Source organism: Astatotilapia calliptera, chromosome 23 (assembly GCF_900246225.1).
Source record: "Astatotilapia calliptera chromosome 23, fAstCal1.2, whole genome shotgun sequence".
NCBI classification, from domain to species: domain Eukaryota; kingdom Metazoa; phylum Chordata; class Actinopteri; order Cichliformes; family Cichlidae; genus Astatotilapia; species Astatotilapia calliptera.
The window spans coordinates 2878966-2899192 of NC_039323.1; the positions used below are offsets into that span (position 1 = coordinate 2878966).

At 38.8% G+C, this 20227-nt stretch overlaps 1 protein-coding gene across 1 annotated transcript; it reads left to right on the forward strand.

Annotated features, from left to right (window-relative positions):
• The first annotated feature begins 3961 nt into the window (after positions 1–3961).
• On the forward strand, positions 3962–9502 carry lpxn (leupaxin). Its single transcript, XM_026160225.1, has 9 exons — positions 3962–4026; positions 5022–5107; positions 5273–5340; positions 5706–5802; positions 6124–6366; positions 6496–6669; positions 7214–7295; positions 7377–7525; positions 9092–9502. Exons 1-9 carry the CDS (start codon positions 3993–3995, stop codon positions 9356–9358), a joined length of 1200 nt encoding a protein of 399 aa, XP_026016010.1. The 5' UTR covers positions 3962–3992; the 3' UTR covers positions 9359–9502.
• The last annotated feature ends 10725 nt before the right edge of the window (positions 9503–20227 follow it).

The following is a 20227-nucleotide window of genomic DNA, read 5'->3' on the forward strand; positions in this document are numbered from 1 at the left end:
TTGGTACTTACTTGTAATTACTCACTTGGTTGAATAACTTAATGTTTTTCAACTTTATTTTCAAAAGATACAGGTTTCAAATCCCTTCATCATAAAATAATTCGTTAATAGGTTTATTTGTTGTTGATACATTGATACAAAAGAACGAACACCCCTCCCCGTAAGCTAATGGTTGCGACTAAAGTGGTGCGAGATAACGCAAGTAATCAGCGGAGAGTTGAGCGCCATATGGTGAGTGAAGTGAAAATAGAAACTGTCACTATTCATTTGAGTTACTTAAATCATACTTTATGTCCTTTTTAGAGAGAGCAGTCCATGTGTGTCTTTCTTTCCTTTACCTGTTATACAAACTCTGAAAAGCACACTGTTTCATTCTCAGCAAAAGCGGGTGTGCTGTCCATAATGTTAGGGTAACACATAGGTATAAAAGTTAAAATCACCTTAAGTCTTAAGTGTATATTTATTTTCTTATTCTTTAGTTATATATATATTTGTTAGGTTTTTTGCACTGATGTAACCGGAGCTTCGTCACTGGACATAGCGGAGATGACAATAAAGTTTACTTTGACTAAAAAGCTGTCAAAGCATAGTTTCATAGTTCATTCCGGCAGCTGTGGCTACAACTGTAGCTGCCTCCACCAGTGTGTGAATGTAAGAGTGAATGAATAGTGGAATTGTAAAAGCGCTTTGAGGGTTTCGAAAAGCGCTATATAAATGCAATCCATTATTATTATTATTATTATTATTATTATTATTATTATTATTATTATTATTATTATTATTATTATTATTATCATTATATGCATAATATACAAGACTCCCAAACACAGCAAGGTTAAATAAAATAAACCATATAAACACTACCAGTTCACGTAAAGCCATCATGGGATGGTAAATATAAAAATTTGCATCCCAAACTTTATTTCTATGTTAGTGGGGTTCTTAAAAATATATATATTTCTGATATGCTTTACATTGCTTGTTAATTAAAACTGCTTCCATCTTTACCACCACCACCACTACTGGATTTTTGGAATTAATACTAAAGGCTGCAGGGTTGTGTTGTGGTTACCAATGTCACCTTACAGCAAGAAAGTGTTGGTTTCAAATGTTCTCCCTGGGTCCTCTGGCTCCCCTAAGCAATCCGAAAACATGTATGCATATGAGAGAGTGAACTGTTGTCTGTCCCTCTGACAGACTGGTGACCTGTCCAGGCTGTATCCTGTCTCTCATCCTATGTCAGCTGGCATATGATCTAGCCTCACCATGACAGCAAATTGCACAGGTCAAAGTGGAGGTGTGAAGTAACAAAGTACAAATATTTTGTTACTGTAAGTATGTAGCCTTTGCAGATATATGTACTTTACATAAGTATTATTTTTTTTCTAACAACTTCTTACTTTTATTACCTATATTTTTAACCAAATGTCTGTACTTTCTACTCCTTACACTTTCAAAACAGACTTGGTACTTTTGGTTTAAGACATTTGAGGGGAGTTCTTTTTTTTCTTCATGTCAGTGCGCATCTTCAAACATCAAACTTTCAAAATTTGAGCCTCAACAGCAACACATGAAAGGCAATCTTACTCGTGTATTATTCACAACGATATGTCACATAAAAAGAGACGAAAGAGACCATAATCAGGGGTTAAAATGCCAAAAGGTGATTGCCTGCCAAAAACTGATTTCCGGTATTTGCTAAAAAAGTGATTGCCTGTATTTAAATTGCCATAAATAACTTGTTGGCTTATAATATCTAAAACATATGTCAAATGTATCCCTCATGAACGATATCAAGTCATCTTGAGCCACAAACAACATTCCTATCTCAACGTAGAAGCCGCAATCAATTTTTGGCAAAGTGACTTTTAGATATCCTTTATTTATCCAGTTAAAAAGTCTAATTCACATTAACAAATGCCTTTTTAGGAGTAATCTGGCCAAGAAGACAGCAGGAATTGCAACAAATATAACAATAATTCTATAAAGATACTTCCAAAATGGACTGGATTGGTTACAATGTAGATACAGTAACCCAGAGTCATAAAGATACTTGAAAAACATGTATTTTTTTAATTCTATAAATAACCCCTTTGTAGATCCTTTGTAAATCCTGTTCACTAAAGTCTATTGACCAATATTTACTTATAAAGACATGACACATAAAAAAATACCACATCGAAACATTGGAAATCAATTTTTGGCAGATAACCACTTTTCGGCACAACACAGGAATGGGTGCACATGTCCGTAAGTTGCAGTTGCTGTACTTCAGCATCTAGTTAGCACTACAGAAGAGGACCAAGAGAAGCATAAAAGGAGTGATATTTTTTTAAGTAGCAGGTAATTTCAAATGCAATGTTTTTGTCACCTCAAGAAATGTCAGTAAACACACAAACTGTTTGTGTGTGCAGTTTGTCACACTGTGTGTCTGCTAGCTAAAGAAAGGTAGAGCTGCTGTGAAGATGTTAATTTTACTCAGAGATGGAGAGCGATAAAGACAGGGCAGGAGAGGAAGAAGAGAGGTTATATTTAACCTCTGCTCGGTGGTGTTTGATAAACTGGAAATTTGAATATCAGGTTTGTACATATTATGTTATTTTTTTCATGTTGTAAAATGTGCTGGGAAAAAAACCTGACACAGACTAACCGTGTTATTTAAAGGTTGCATGAAAATATGGAGTTTAGTGCAGGATAAGCTGGTTCGCTTGCAGTAATGTGATGGAATTTAAATAAAGCGTTGTGTTAGATTGGTGCAAAGTGGCTGTGGTCTTCAGAGTTAGGTTACATTAAGTATTGCAAAGATGAATTTGAAGGTAAGCTGATTATACTTGGATTCATTCACTGAATTCCACCTTCATACTGTTTAGTATAACGACAGCATAAACTGTGTCAGTGTAGAGGATGGAACAGGACAACTCATGAAACACCTGCTCACATCTTGTTAAATTCAGTTGTGTTAATCCACAAAGTGCAGTAAACCTCAGAGCAGCAGCAGCCCAGATCATCTGATCACAGCCTGTACACAAAAGAAGATCTACAAGAGCTCAGAATAGAAATTGCGATTCTTTTCCCCACGCTGAGCCACTATAACTGATTTTAGGGTTCCACCACGTGCTGAATCCCGCTTTAACCCTGGGCTATACTCATCTTCTGTTTAGAGGCAAAATCGCCCTCTACAATGTAGGCGACAGAAAATAGATCTCTTTTTTAAAAAAAAAGTTCCTTCTTTTGCGCATTTTAAAAATCACACATATTCTTTATGAGTATAAATACAGAGTGCAAAGTTACATTAAAAAGTTTATTTAGGAACTTTCCAGCAATGTGTTTCACAAGTTTAAAGTGAGGTTAACTTAAGGTGAAGACCTCACTTGACTCTCCCCTGCTACATGTGATACTTGCACTGCTGAGAGAACTGTGAACAGTGGAGTCAGAGCAAACTCTGCTGGGCAAACACTGTCATGACACAGCTTCAAAATGATCTTTTCTGTCCTATTTTCTGTATCTGTGAACCAAAATGTCAGTCTGACTCTGTGTTAGTAACACGAGGATGTTGAGTTTTATCAGCGCCATGTTAATCAGTAATTAAGAGAAGCTGATTTTTTCTACCACTTGCAGTGGAGGTAGTGTTACAACATAACACACACTTTGTTTGAAGAAATATGCAATAAATATTTAACAAAAGCACAACTCTGTTGGTATCACACTTGCACTGCTTTAAAACTCTCACTGTTTTCATCTTCAGGAAATAGTCAAACCTCCTCCTAGCTACTGACAATTCTTCACACAGCAGCAACCGAAAACACACCTTCCTCACAGGAAGCGACGGTTTTGATCAGATCAGAAATGAGTTCAGTTGCCTTAGCAACTAACCAGCACACACACACACACACACACACACACACACACACACACACACACACACACACACACACACACACACACACACACAAAGAAAAGAAAAAAAAGCCACCCACTCACATTCAAGTTTTATGCTGTCAGAAGGAACCAAAATGGATGAGCTCGGTAAGAACTTTCTGTCATGTTTTACCTTCATGAATGTCCTCAAACTAATCGATGGTACAATTTAAACTGAGGTCGAAACTGTTAGCAAAATCAGGAGTTGGTGTATTGACACCATGACATCAAGCACAGCCAGTGCTTATGGAGTATTACCACAGTCTTGTGTGTTCTCAGACTGATTTATACAGCAGACTCTAAGTACAATATGTAATGTACTCAATGATCCAGCTCATTAGAAGGAATTTTTATTCCACTGTTCTTGTGTTTTACCTCTGATTCTAGGGCTCTACATGTAGCGATTCACTACAAATCAAATACAATGTAACATTTAGAATACAGTAGAATTTTACAAGTCTTAACGAAGTCGTTTAATTCGCATACTGGAAATGAAATAAGGGTGATGGTCAAAAGGTAAGACAAAAAAGAAAAATTCTTTTAATTTCACAATGTCAAAAAAATTTTTTCTGAGGTGCGATGATGTTTGAAGATGATGATCTTTACTGACTTACTGACATTGAAAGTTAAAGTCATGTCTTTAACTTTTTAAAATGAACCTTTGTCTTTTTTGCTACTTCTGCTACTTCTATGTAAAATACTTACTCATACAAAGCTTCCCATTTCCCTAGATGTGTGGTTTGCCCTGTGTGAAGGAGTGTTGTATTTGTTGTAACAAATGTCACCAGATTCTTGCAACATTATCACAAGTTTCACTTCTGCAATGTGGTATGCCCTCACTTCCTGAGGAACGCAAGTTGCATGAGCAACCTTAGTCTGCTAGCATCTTGATCTGTGTATTGAAATCCACTGTAACTTACTTCATAGAAAATATTTCACTATACATAAATTATATGCATACAGTCTAACAGTTAACACCCACAAAGGACAATAAGTGTGAAAGAGCAATGTGTGCCGTACAAACGTTATGTAATATGAATATTTGGTTGCATGAGTATTTTTTCTGAGGTTTAAAGATTTATTGTGTGTGTTTCCTGCCGCAGATTTGCTGTTAGAGGAGCTGGCCCTGAATCCAGCGGGTTCAGACAGCGTCCCTGAGAAAAAGAGCAATGATGCAACAAAAAGAGAAGTAAAAAGACAAAACTCATTCATCATGAGCTTATCCTGTTTCTGCTTTATCCCCCATTTCATTTGTAGATGAACCTGGAATTCTAAAGAAAACAACTTAAAACCTAACATGTAATTTAATTTCTTTAAGTACAGAAACTTCAGTATATGTTGGTTGTGTTCGCAGGTGCCAAGTGAAGTTTGTGTTGGAACTACCAAAAATGGAAAAGTCTCAAACTCCTCAAATGTGTACAGGTGAAGTTCAAAGTTGAACCCGATTCATAGTGGTGCTGCATGAAGATCATTAGCTTAATAATTTAAATAATACATTTTAATTAATTTATGTATTTCTTTTTAACATTTTAATGCTAAGGTTTTTCTTTCATTCAGACCACACCCAAAAAGAGGAGAGCAAATACAATGAAAATGAAAGCATTGTTCTTCAGCATATTCTGGCCTTTATGTAGATGTGCTTTATTTTCTTAAGGTCTAAAAGGTTAAGAATTTCCAGTTATATTTTTGCTATGGTTCAGAAATGCAACCATTTCAATTATTAATGATGTTACAGGATGTCAGTTTTGCATTTTAAAACATTCGTGTTTTTCCTCTCTGGGATTTAGTGATGTTCCAACTCCTGTGCCAGCTTTTGTGGAACCTGACTCACCGACTCAGGAGCTGGACTCAATCTTGCAAGACCTGATGGGTCTAGCTGAAGGGGTTAGTACTACCCCAGTGCGGAAATACATATTTTATAAATATTGAAAGTAATCTGTGTTGCCCCTTTGAGCTTATTTATTTAAGTGTGAAGCCTGAAAAACTATGTCTATCTATTTTCAAACATTAGTAAAATGACATGGTTAACAACAGAGGGCAGCATTGTACTTATATCAGACTCAAGCTCTTGGACCAATAAGCATTTTGTTCTTAAACATTAAAAATACTCTGATTAAATATAAAATAAATATAATAGACAGCTAATATATTTTGAGGAAATATGTACATAAAACTGTTATTCCTACATTTTGTACCATAATTTAGGATCTAGAACCTCCAACTGACCCACCATCACTTACACAAAAAAAGCAAACAGAAGGTGGAAAACAGGCGAGCAGCAGCAGCAACACTCCAGCGGCTTCAGATGGAAAAGCCACAACGCAAAGAAAGAAAACGGATATGATAGATGACCTGCTGGGAGGGTTGAGCACTGACTTGGAGAAGATCGGTGTACGGACCACAGCCAAGGGCCACTGTGCTTCCTGCAACAAATGCATTGTAGGAAAGGTACAATCTGGACCTACAGGACACAAAGAAGAGAATTTGTCACACTGGTACCAAATTGTGGAAATTCAAACAAGATGAAAGAGATCAAAACCTCTTGTTCCCTCTTTCACTGACATTTCCTTTCTCCAGATGATCACAGCACTGGGTGAAGTGTGGCACCCCGAACACTTTGTGTGTACGGTGTGTAAGATGGAGCTGAGCACCACAGGCTTCTTTGAGAGAGACGGACGGCCGTACTGTGACAAAGACTACCATCAGCTCTTCTCACCACGCTGTGCCTATTGCAAGGGGCCTATTATGCAGGTGAGGACAACTGTATTCATATATAACCCTGCCTCTGCATAGAAAGTAAGATTAAAATAAAAATAGGTGTTAATATGATCTCCACTAAAGGATGAAATTTCATGTTTTAATGAATTCACTTTGGTGGAAAATGCACATAGAAAATGACCAAAATACCAATCTGGAACTCTCTGGTATCTAAATGTCACTCAAATTCAGCTGCGCTGTTGTTTGATTTAAGCTATAATTTGTTCTGTCATATAGTACATCAATTTATTTACACAATAATCTTTTGAAGATTGGATGATGACATACAGTAGTATGTAATCAATTTTTCTCAACATATCCCACATGTCATTCTAATAGAGAAAACACAAAACCATACTGGGATTCTGCTGCAGACCAAAGTCATTAATCAGAAACTAATGCAGCTTCTTCTATGTTCCACTTTGTGTGTTTCACAATTCACATTTTTGTGTTCCCTGACATTTGAACATGTGAGATGAGACAAACCTTACTAATCCTCAAAGGAAGTAAATTTATGATATATTTTGGGCTGCTTTAGAACATCGTGACAGCTCTGGACCAGACCTGGCACCCAGAGCACTTCTTCTGCGCACACTGCGGAGGCTTGTTTGGAACGGAAGGTGAGAGATTTGTGGATTATTTCTCTCCAATTGAAACCACAACTTTAGCAAATAACTCACTGCATCTTATGCCTATCCTAGGTTTCCTAGAGAAGGATGGGAAGCCATATTGTTGTAAGGACTTCTACTACCTCTTTGCTCCAAAGTGCTCAGGCTGTGGGGAGTCGGTGCGGGAGAATTACCTGACTGCAGCCAATGGCACCTGGCATCCAGAGTGCTTCGTCTGCGCAGTGAGCCTCTTACCTCAGACCACACACACAGCTCTGGCTTGCATACGAGCCTGAGAATAAATGAGAAAAGATACCCGCACGTTAGCTTTATTTGCAACATTTTGACCTCAACGCTGATGAAAACCATATGCCTGATGAATACTCTGCTGTTAGAAATGATGCAGATAAATCAAGGAAGTGTATTCCTCAGTGTGGGTATCTTTTACATTCTCTTCAAATCTATTTCTGTATGTAGCATCTGGTCAAAAATGGTTCAATGTGCAGCTCTGCTTTACTTAACATGTGCAAGTGTAAAACATAAAATGCCATCAGTAGTAAGAGACAAGCAGGAGCAACTGTAATATTAAGAATGTATTCATTGTTTTTCTGGCAGGTACTGAAATATGAGGTCCATAAACCTGACCATAAAACATATAAAGGGCATTTTATTTCTTAATACCTATCACTTAAAATTATAATTAACATATCTTAGTTAATCATTAATCACAAACACCAACTACAACTACTTATTTTATACAAACCAGTCATTATCAATAAGGTCAGTTGTACCTGCTACCTAATAACCTAAAACTAATTCCAGCAGGCTGAAGGTCAGACACTCCATAAAAAAGGATGACGTGGACACTCAAAGGTGGAGACTTTTTAATCAGCCTACTGATAAAAATAAATAAAACAGGTCATACAATTTAGGACCCTTGAACTTCCCCGCCACTTTTTCTGTTTCACAGCAACAGTAGAAACGTTTCCATACCATGAGTCATTTGCGTCCTGTAAGCCCCAGATGAAATTCCCCTGAAAGAGCAGTCATTAACACGGCTGTCACAGTGTTATTCTCATCACACATTTGCTAGTCATTAATTGCTTTATTTTGACTGTAATCTGTATGAAATCAGGCTAAAACTGTGACGCAACATCTATTGTTTTAGTCTGTTTTGTCACCAACACTGAGCAAACCAGCCCTTTGATGGACACAGATAACTCAGGTGTTCCAAGGCTTTGGAGCTGCTCATGCTGGTGCATAATAAATGGAACAGTGCCACTGGTGATGTTAAGAGTTACACCTGTGCTTTTACTGCTACGGTATGACAAGTCAAAGTGTCGGCCAAGAGAAACGACCATAATCAAATTCAGTGCTGTACATGTAGGTTCCAATTATGCTTTAGCGGTTATTAACAGATTGTTAAAAGAAACACAGTTGTAACACTCCTTTAGTTTTCATATTAAAGGTCCATGCCATGTGATTTTGTGGCGCCGTCACTTCATTATCTGGCTGTAACAGTCAACCATTTTCCAGGCGCTTGGTTTCCCTTCACATCGTAGACATTTAAAATGAATGATGGATTTAAAGTCTTTTACTTTCTCTCTAAAAGTTATCACTCTGCTGTATGTTAAGCAGTGTTGGGTATGACGTGTGGGTTGGGTTTGGCATCACTGTGTCTAATTGAAACTGTTATAGAAAAATCAAGAAAGTTTAACTGTTGGAAGTTTAAACTTCTTCCTCCATAACACCATGCCTAATTTTACATAACGTTCTATCCTCCCTACTGCCCCTCTTCCTCTACGCAGGACTGCCTGAAGCCCTTCACTGATGGAATTTTCATGGAGCTCAATGGTCGTCCCCTCTGCTCGCTTCACTTTCACTCCAGGCAAGGCACTGTGTGCGGTGGCTGTGGAAAGCCCATCATCGGCCGCTGCATCTCTGCGATGGATCGCAAGTTTCACCCCGAGCACTTTGTGTGTGCCTTTTGTCTGCGGCAGCTCAGCCAGGGCATCTTCAAGGAGCAGAAAGGGAAACCATACTGCTCAGCTTGCTTTGACAAACTCTTTGTCTGAGATTTGCACATGAGTAAGATGTAAATAATACAAAACAACAACAAAAACAACAAAACATTCAAATGCTACATTACTATCTTTGTTGAGTTTAGACTGTCTCGTCTGTGTATGAATGACAAAATAAAATGAAGCAATTGTACAGTCTCTACATTACAATTCATTGTTCTATTTGTATATACAAATTCTCAGTAGATCATATTTAAAAACCATTACGGTGAATTACATGATAAATAGCATGTAACCGTAAGAAAAACATACATTGATCATGGATTAAATGAAGGGAACATGCTAACATTGTTACATAATTAATTAGATGGTTATGAAAAATACAAATTTTCCCCATTATAACAATAAATGTGAGGACTGAATGGTTCTAAAAGGTGTATTGCTTGATGTAAAATTTATGGGATTTCATACATCATGATGACAAAATTTATAGGTGGAGTAAGAATAACACATGTGTGCTGTTTTAGTCCACGCTTTCCATTAAGCTACCCTTAGTTTGCCGTAAGACTTGGCAGTCCAGATATGCTCTCTCGCAGTATGGAACCATTTGTCAAGGTGTTTGTCTATGTGGCCTGATAGCTTGTATTGGCAGTAACTGGCACTGAATCGGCATGCCAGCCCGAGTTTCCCCTTACCCTGACTGACCACTTGGCCTCTGGCGTGCACTGAATTCAGACAACCTCTTCATTTTCCACACAGGCTCTTTTATAGCTGTGCACGGAAGATTAATAGAGGTGGTGAGGTTAACAAAGGTGGTTTGAGAAAGAGCTCCTTCACATCACTGCATCTCTTTAGAAACTCATTTTGACTGCTGAGGGATGACAAAACCACAAAGTGTTTTAATGCTTTTTAGGCTGTCGATGTATTTGAGCTCATTTTGTTATTGGCAGATGGTGCGGATGATACGTGACAGCGAAGCATTTGCAGCCCAGTTGGGATGTACTGTTGTTCTAATAGAAGACAGATTTCTTTCGTGTGAATATTGTAATCAGTTCTGCAGAATCACATCATGAGAAAGTTTGGACTAAGCTTTTGAATTCTCTATCACAACTTATGTATTTAAATATATTCACTTCTTCTTTGTCTGATTATTTTTTAGCCAAATTGCTTTTATCTGATATCAAAATTTTGCTGAATTTTTGACTGACGAATCAGTTAGCTAAATAAATTGAAGACTAGTTTCTTCTAGTATGATGTATTACCAAACTTGCCAAAATGTTTTCACTGTTATTATCCCTAAAATAATGAGTTCAGTGTTATTGTCAGTGCCAAACTGTGTCTTATCTTATCAGTGATCTTCAGATGAACACTGGCTACTTTTCTAAGCTTTCTTAAGTTTTGCTTAAGCAAGCCACTTGTGCTTGCATGTGATGTTAGTGTGTGAGCGGGAATGGAGGTGTGCATTAATCATGCTGTCATCACTTTCAGACCAGGTCCCTTATGGCCTCTACAGAATATAGACCTTGCATCATGGAAGAACTGTGACTGTGTTATGTTCAGTCAAAATCCACAATTGTAAGTGTTTAGTAGTCCAACATTCCTCTGCCCAGATTGCTACCAAGGACTTACTATAATGATTTTTAGAAATGCAAGAAGATGCCTGACACATTTGCTGCTGTGTTTCCAGCATGAGTCATGCACAGAACATCATCTTGGGATATGATCTGATTGAAGACCTTGGCATGTAAACTGTAAAATTTCACCCTGTCATATGATAGTATTACACATATCTCTTTCTGGATGAAGCACTTTTACAAATGATTGCTATTATTTGTGGACCTAACACTCACAAAACTGTGTTATGAATGGAAAAAACCCATAATTTAATGCTATATTTCCACTAATGGCTTCAAAGAACTAAATGTAAACTAACAGTTTAAATTAAGATTTGCAAAAAACACGTGAGCATTACTCACAGCTATCCAGTCTCAAAGCAGTGACTAAATAAAATCTGACATTCACAGAAATATATAGGCGTTATCGTATGCCTTCGACAATATTTTATGGAGGATAGGGAGGAAAAGTGCCCTTTGACACGTTTTAAAAAAAAGAGAAAACATGAAATGCAAGCAGGGGTCTTTTTTAAATGGTGGCTGAATAAAGCACACTCTGTGAAAAGAAGAGAGAGTGTAAGGCAGGTGACATTTACAGCAGTGAAACAGAGTACGGACGGTCTGGGAGCGCACTGGGCCATGAGATGGCAGCTAGAGCTCAATGGGGGACGGAAAAGGAGTGGGGAGTATATCGGGACATAATGGATACTGGTGCTGAGGGACACAGGGTGAGGAGGGCAGGGGTTGAGGAGTGTAGTTGTAAGAGTTTCCCTTGTGTGACACTGAAACTCAACACTCGCCTCCTCTCCTGTAAAATGACTGTGTCCGCTTGGCCACCCCTGATGGGGATGGAGGGGAGTCTTGTCCAGATCCATACAGCCCCACTGCAGGTCACACTTGGCTTGTCCTGCCATACCTAGTAAACCGAGAAACTTTGAACTCATAACTGTCAAACAGGACTTTGGCTCAGACCAGCACATTAATCAAGACATTTGCTTCTAGACACATCCATGAAAAACACCATCTTGAAACACCTCCGTTGCAGCTTTGTCCTGACATGGTGAAATTACAGCTTCAGTCCGAGCAGTAAAACGCAGACGGTTCAGGTTACTGCAACATCATTACCGGTACTGTCAATGCACAGCATATTTCTAATAAATGTAAACAAGTGATTGGATGTGTTAGGTATCTAGTTAATGAAGATAACACAAAGCAAATGACATCTAATTTAAAGTAACAAAACTTAAACTGAATGAATTTGTTACATCTTTGTTGGGATAATAGATAATTAGCATCAGTTTTACACTGCTAGCATTCTAGAACATATACAATTTGAGATATACACAGGTGAGATGGCAAAATTCAGTCAGGCCACAACTTTTCAAAACTTCTCTCTATTGCTGGCCATTCCAAAATATATTCTCTCAGTAAACGAGAGCTTCATGTCTCTTTCTTATCATGCAAGAAATGCTCATTCATACATTATAGAACAGGAAAGCCTCCTGTTATTCTGATATAAAGACGTGTCATTAACCATCTACGTGTACTGAGGATAATGCACGTCTCAAAAAACATTAGCGCCTGTTACCCTATGAAATGAAAGGGTTTCTGTGTAAGAGATTTACATGAATCCATTTTCAACAGCAGAGGAAAAGTGACAACTTCAACACCTCGGTAATTACTTCCACACAGAGAGAAGTTTAGCTGGAGTGCGGCTCTACTTTGGGTGTGTTTGTTTTGGCCTTCTGCTAACACAGGGTCACAGGTATCGCACCTGATTCATGACTGCCTCCTCTGTCCAAAGGGAACTTCTTGTTGTCCTTGGCTGAACACTGAGTTCCCCTCACTATCTCACACTCCCTCACACACCAGCAGACGTATAAATGCACACACACAAACCTCACAAACTTGTAAATACTATTTGGGGATTTTCTGTTCGTGCCATCTTGGATTTGGTTTACATAATCACATACACAGACATGCACAAAAACAACACATGAGTGGAAAAGGCTTTGGCCACATATTAGGAATAATTTAAAAAAAACTACAAAACAACTTATGCACGCTCCCAAATCAGTTCAAACATGTGCGGACTCTTTGGGTTTGGTCAACAACATCACGCACAGATGCAAAACACATGCACATGCATAAATATATAAATGGCTTTTATTAGTTTGGTGTCTGTCTCTCAGTCTCTCTCTGCACAGCCTTCTTTTTTTTGGTGACACAAAGCGTATCTGTGCGAACATCACTGCCCTCCCTGTGTGCTTGTAGATCCTTAACCAAGATAACTTTAGGTCTCCAGTTTTATGGATTAAATGGAGCCAGCTCCAGAGGTGGACTTAATGGGTGGTTCCCAAGACAACTTCACCTTCTTCTCCTGTTGCTTTGCTACACATCTTTGTCTCATCTCCCTCACATCTTCTGCCAAGTGTCTCAGCTGGACCTCCATGCTCAACAAGGAAGAGCTTGGAGAAAGAGAATGAGAAAGACAGCATGGTGCATTTTATCTGGATCCTAATAACTCCATGGATCAAACTGGCTGGGGTTATGAAAAAGATTTATAAGACAGTCAGTTCCTTCTGTATGCTAGACTTTAGTATCAAGAAGATAGATGGTTTCATTATGCTTGCTCATTGTGTCCATGTGTGGATTTACTGCACAGTGTGCCAGAACTTTACACTCTGTGATATTTTCAGGGAAACCTCTCTTGCAATCGATGGATCACTTAATTAAAGCCTTCTCGTAACTGTTAGAACATGCTTTGAATGGTGGTAAACCTGCAGTGATTTAGTTTAGTCTCACATGTCACTGTTTTTCCAAATATGGTCCAAAGGTAAAAAATTAGGTAACACATCTCAGTCTCTGTTGGAGCTCCACAGGTGCCCTCTGTTGTTTGTATGAAAGATGCTTGATAGTTAGGGCCGGAGCTTTGGTTCTTTAAGTTGCAAGGGTAAGGCTTGAACCAGAGGTCAGACATTGAGCATAACAGTGGCTCTGATCCAAATCCGCTGCCTTTGTAGCAGCCACAGCATGGATCATTATAAAATTTGTTTTAAAGAGTGATGGTTAACCGCAATGCAGCCCTGTTGCCTAAGAGTTGAATGGTCTCCTGGGTTTAGACAAACTTGGAAACGTTTGTTTAGGGCTGGGAAGCCCCACCAGTGGAAGATCAGGGTTGGCTTGTTGATAAATCACAGCCGCTGTAGTAAGAGCCCAAAAGGCCAGCTTCTAGTCAAACTTCACACTAGCCCGCTTTGAAAATCAATCTGAAACTTTGTGGGAGCAAATACCATTTTAACCCTGGAAACACCAATATGAGTTTACCACAAAATCATTAGCAGGTGTCTATTTTACAGCACCTCTGGTAAGTTTGACTGCATGTTAATTTAATTTGCACTGAGAGGATTTCGGTTTGCCCAGGTGACGGATAAATTAGCAGCTCACTCAAAAACTTTGGGCTGGTGGAGACATTTTTGTAACTGCTAATCCCCCAATGCTTTCTGTGACACCTTGTTCCCACTAAACCCATTAAGACGCAATCATAAGCCCTCATCTGAACCCAGGCTTAACCAACAGCTATGTGTTGATGGAGCTGGGGTTACTCCTTAGCATAAAAATGATTTAGTGCACAGTAATTCTAAACCACTGCATTGCTTTCACCAATAAAGATTTCTTCTCTCTGAGGGTATTCTGCACGTTTTAAAAATGGAATATTTAATTTTCAAAGAGCCGTTCTTTTTAAATGTGTTCATTGTTTAAACAAAATGCTGAAATCACTGAAACTAAAGAAATGCACAAGTGATTCAAATTCTTTTTGAAAAGAAAAACACTCTTCATTAGGTGTAAGTGTATGTTTTTGTGTTTTTTCTGTTTTTGTTTGAAAGTAAGTTATATTGTTAGGGGGAAAAATGTTGTTTACCCCTTTTAACTGTAGTATGTTATGTTTGACATCACAGTATATGAGAAGATGCACTAATGTTTCCTTTTTATTGAAAAAAAGTTTCTATCTTTCCTTTATCAGATACTTACTCTCTCTCTCCCTCTCAGACTTTTTTTTTCTTTTGCATACTTCATAATCACATAGCAACCAACAAAGCCAAGACAAACAGGAACACACGGATTATTCAGTCATTTTTATCAACATCTTGTTCACTTTCCTTCCCCGAATGATGTCTGGCTTTGTAAATATTTCCACTAAACAGTTGAGTCTCCATCAGGGCTTACGGTGGGATTAGAGCTCAAATTACTGACTCTGTGGCTCATTTACTCTCCGAATCCACGGTTTTCAGAACAAAGTTGCATGTGGACATGTCCAGTGATATGATAATAGCATGAAATGAGAAACACATTTCTCTTTCCAGTGCCGCAGAAAGGCTTTTATGTGTAATGTTTGATGTCACAAGTTGTAACACATAGAGGATGTGAAAGGCAAGCGCAAGGACAAAAGTAAAGGTTTTCTGTGCTACGATATGAAACTGAGAGAAATCTAGGAAAAACAACAATTATTCGAGTCAAAATTTGTAATTAGCGTTCATAGTTTAGCTGTAACAAAATGTGCACAGCAGAAGTAGCAGTAGACCAACTTGGCATACTTTTCTTTAATTATCCTCCTGTTATCGTTACAGTTATGACTGCACTGTTTACCCAGCAATGACTCATCTTGCATCAGGTTCATGTCTTGTCAAAAAAGTGGTTAATTTACTGTGGCGACAACATCAGTTCGAACCACAAACAACACCAGGCTCATTTTGGTCACTGGTGTTGAAAAATGTTCTTGGCAGTGTTAATGAATAACTTAAACCTGCATCATTCTGTTATTGTTATCTTCCTGTTCTCTCTGCAAAGAGGAATGGATGGCAACAAGCCATGCCTCATTTATCTTCTGCGATATTATCACTGAATGCTGCTGCATACACACTGCTGTCGGACCATTCAGACACAGTGTTCCACAATCTTACTCAGGAAACGAGGGCGAGTAGCAAGATCATTTGTGTGATCATGTGGTTGCAATGTGGCATTACAGCATGAAGTTAAACCAAACCACAAACCATGTCAAACACGATTTCAAAGATGCAGTTATTTGCTCTAGTGGCAAAACCAGTATAAGCATTAATATAATAATGCTTTTATTTTCTACTTTATTTTTTAAAATGGTCTGAAATGTGAATGGGACATTTAGCAGGTAATAATTCATGACGCTTTGCTTGCCTTCACTTTCAGAGACCTCCCACTTCTGTTTCTATTTTCTGTTTCATGTCAGAGCCAGTTTGGCTGCTCTGTGAAGGTAATACAGGAGTCTATGGGAATATTCAAAATTCATTTTCCATCTTTTTTTGAACCAACTTCATCCATGTAATAGCTCTATTTTTGACCAAGAAGTTCTTTTGATTTTTGACCATTTTGAGCCAAAACTAGGTAAATGTAATTGTTCTTTTATTAGCACAGCAATTTTCAGCAAGACACAATTGAATGGGAGGTTCTCTATAGATTAACCAGCCTTTTAACATGATAAAATTACATTAGATAACACAGCTTGCAACTGAAATATGGAAATGATTGGCTAATCCAATTTAGTGTAATAGGAGGATGGAGTCCCTTCGTGTCCCTCCGGTGGGTGAGAGACCGGTTTCACCCTGGACAGGATGCAATCGATTGCGGGGCCAACACAGAACGATCAATTATCAGTTAACCTAACATGAAAATGGACTTGCACATTGAGAACATGAACGACCCCAACCAGCAGATTTGAACCTGCTGTAAGATGAATGTGCTGACCAGTGCACCACCTAATTTATTAAACCATCTGTTTTCAATTTCAAGTTACTTTTTAAGTAAATGCGTGAAATATATCCAAAAACAAAGAAGATTTCTCAGTGACCTCATATTGATCTTGTTGTCTGTTTACTAGTCAGACAAGGCTTCTGTCTTTAGAAGGTCATGCAAGAGGCAATAAAGATAAATACAGGAAGCTAGATTACCTCAATTTTTGTGCATCATTTGATTTGGCTGTAAGAGTTCAGAGCAACAAATTCAATATGACTACCAACATGTGACTGGTGGGCTATGACAGTATAAGGGAGTGACGGAATAAGGGAGCAAGACAGAATAGCAGCAAATATAAAAAAGAAGGAAAAGAAAGGGAGACTTATGAGCAACAGAATCCAAAAGCCTCTTCACCAGACCAGAGGACCACTGTTTCCTGTGTGCTCGAATTACTTTGTAAATGTTACCCTGTCAACCTCATTTTAAGAGCCTCCGATATCAAAACAGAACTCAGCCATCTCTGGGCATGTGCAGTGTGGTGACTGAGAGGGCAGCACATTGGTTTAGATGTGACTTTCAATCATGGTGATGTGCTTCAGCCCAGCAGTCTATGCTAGGCTCAACTCTGGCTCATAAATCAACCTCGCTTCGACTGCACAGCTCAGAGCTCCCCAGAGTGTTACGCACGTTTTTTAACTCTCTGCAGTCAGCTGCTATTGTCAGGCATCTTCATAGTCACTGGTTCATCACTTCAGTCTCCCTTTGTCATGAATCACACAGCTTATGTCTGCACTGTACTGTATATGTACAGTGCAGACATATTATAGATGAATGGCCAGCAAATTTTACTAGAAAGGGATCAAGTTAAATATCAAAGGTAATGAGTGTGAAAATGCTTATAAATTGAACGTTTTATTGCTCCAGAGATAGCAGCAGACTAGACTGAACAGCTCAATACCCGATCGAATTACTGTGTCCTTTTGGACCAACATTAACGGTGCCCTAAGGATGAATAATACTTACTTTGTTAAACTGGTGAGGTTTTCTGGGGGCATGTGCAGGTCAAAAATGGGCCTGTCACAGAGACAAAGGCCTTGCATATTACAGTTACTCCTAACTTTTCATAGCAAATTTAATTTGAATGATCTAGTTATGACCATTACAAAACATCGTCTTCACCATCAACTTGTGATACTTTATGTTACAAATTGTTTGTAAATGTTACTAGCTAATATGCTAAGCTGTCGATGATGATAATACTGTCACGATACCAACCAAACATCGGCCTGATTGTACCAGGTCTGGGCTCACTGGCCAATCACAACAATGTTAGCTGATACATTTAACATATGAGATCAACCCCGTTCGGCTTAAAAAAGCAGAATATCGCATTTTTCTCCATACATATCTGCACTTGTCTAGAGAGATTATTTATAAAGTTGGTCCTATTTTTGAAACTAAATACTTCTGTAGAATGAAATACTGCAACAACAGATCCACTGAATTGTGTTCACTTACAGAGAAAGTGCTGGGAAACGCTTACACGTCGACTGATACAGTTTGTATTTCACTTACTGTATTATTGACTTCCCTGTTGGGGCATTAAGGCTCAAACTTTGCCCCCCCCCCTGGGACCTGAGCATTGGGGCTCAGTCAGATTCAGAGTATAATTCATCTTCTGTGAGACCAGGTGGAGACTGGAAGCTGTCATCGCAACGTTATTGATGTGTTGCATTTAAGGCATATTCTTGGCTCAGACTGCTACTAAGGAAGTAAAAATAGTCTTTGCTCAATACAGTGATATTACAAAAAAATATGAAGCTTGCTTAGAGTCCAAATCTAAGACAATGCTTAATAATTATAGGCCCACCGTCATTTCTACCAAGGTAAGTGGTTAATGATATTATTATACACATCACAGCATAACAGACTCACATCCTCTGGAAGCCCAAACAGAGCTCCAGGCAAGACCATAAATAAATCTAGACATGAAAGCAGGGGCGAAGCTGGTGTGTTTTCCTTTTTCAGTCTCATACTGTAGATTACAGTATAAACCGTGACACATGTTCAGGATCAGCTGAAGAAGCAGAAAATTACCTCTCTGGATTTTTCCTGAGAGAACTATTTGTGTATTTATCTGTGCCTGTGTGCCTGTGTGTTTGTGTATTTAGTCGTAAGGGTCATGCTGTTTAATGTGTTTCGGTTCTTTGTGTGTGTTCAATTCAGTCATACGCACAGTACTGCTTAATATGTTCCCTCTGACCTAGTGCGTGTGTTTGTGTGTATTTTGTCATAGAAGCCATGCTGTTTGACATATTTCAAAAGCATGTGCATGTATGGATCTGTGTTTATATCGGCGGCTGTGTGGGTGAATGTGTGTGTGTGTAGCTTAGTAGCGCAGTCTGCTTCTCAACAGGCTCTGGGCCTGTTGACAGCTCCACCGCTCCCTGTCAACCACAAGAACAGCTCTATGTGTGAGTGAAGAGTAGCAGTAGGAACATTGCCCAGAAAGAAGTCTGGGGTTTGTGTGTGTGTGCATCTATGTGTGCGTACCTGTATCAGTGTCTATGCATGTCTGAGTCTGTGTGTTTATCTGAGCCAGGTTGTTATTATGGAGACAGATCTTGAAAATGCCCTCCTACTTCTCATCCTCCACTGCTCTCGTTCCACAAACCATTAATTTTAGGCATTTGAAATATGGCCTTTAAGGCAATAAATTATGTCTGTGTTGTATCAATACAGAGCCATCAGTCAGACCTAATCATCTCCCTCTGTAGCATTCCTGTGACTCTTCACTTCAATTGCTTTCCATCAACACCTTTTCTTTTTGTGTTTCTTTTTCCTTTCTTCTTCCACCTTGTGCACTGGTGCACCCTCCTTCTTTCAGTGTCTCATGTTTAGATGAATGGGTATGTATATCTGCACCGATACATGAACTTGAGTTTGGGGGGGTTGAATTTGATGGGCCAAGTGTTACAGAAGCGCACACTGATTTTGAAAATATACAGAGCTGGAAACCAAAGGATATGTCGGGGTGGGAAAAAAGATGCCGAAAAGAACAGATGATAGAAAGAAAGCATGAAATGTCATATTGCGTTACCGCTTTCGCATCATTCAGCCCCTCCCTACCCCCAACCTTGCACTGGTTCTGAACTCATAGCTGAAGTCCAGTTTTATCAGTCACAGGGATCAAAGAGCTTTTTTCTGGAATCACACAGTTCTCAACGTAGCTGAGTCAAGATGTTATCGTTCTGAGCCTGTTTCTTTGTCTCCCAAAGGAACCCAAACTGCAGATCCGGCCACTGAATTGTTTTTATACTTTCAAACACATGTTCAAACCACATGTCTGTCCAAAGCACCCAGGTACACACTATGTAGTATTTTGGACACCTAGCTTCACAGATGTGGGTAAACAAAGCTCAAGACAGTCTATGACTAAGACTACCCCCTCAAACACAGCAGCTGGCGTACAGTACGACCACAGAGAGAGATGTGCAAGAGACCAAATAAACCTTGGATAAATACAGGATAAACACACAGCGTT

Excerpts from the sequence above, each read along its gene's own strand:
- lpxn (XM_026160225.1), top strand. The coding sequence starts at position 3,993 with ATGCTGTCAGAAGGAACCAAAATGGATGAGCTCG. Across the intron at positions 4,027-5,021 it reads AACCAAAATGGATGAGCTCG|ATTTGCTGTTAGAGGAGCTG; the intron begins GTAAGAACTTTC and ends TTCCTGCCGCAG. Across the intron at positions 5,108-5,272 it reads ATGATGCAACAAAAAGAGAA|GTGCCAAGTGAAGTTTGTGT; the intron begins GTAAAAAGACAA and ends TTGTGTTCGCAG.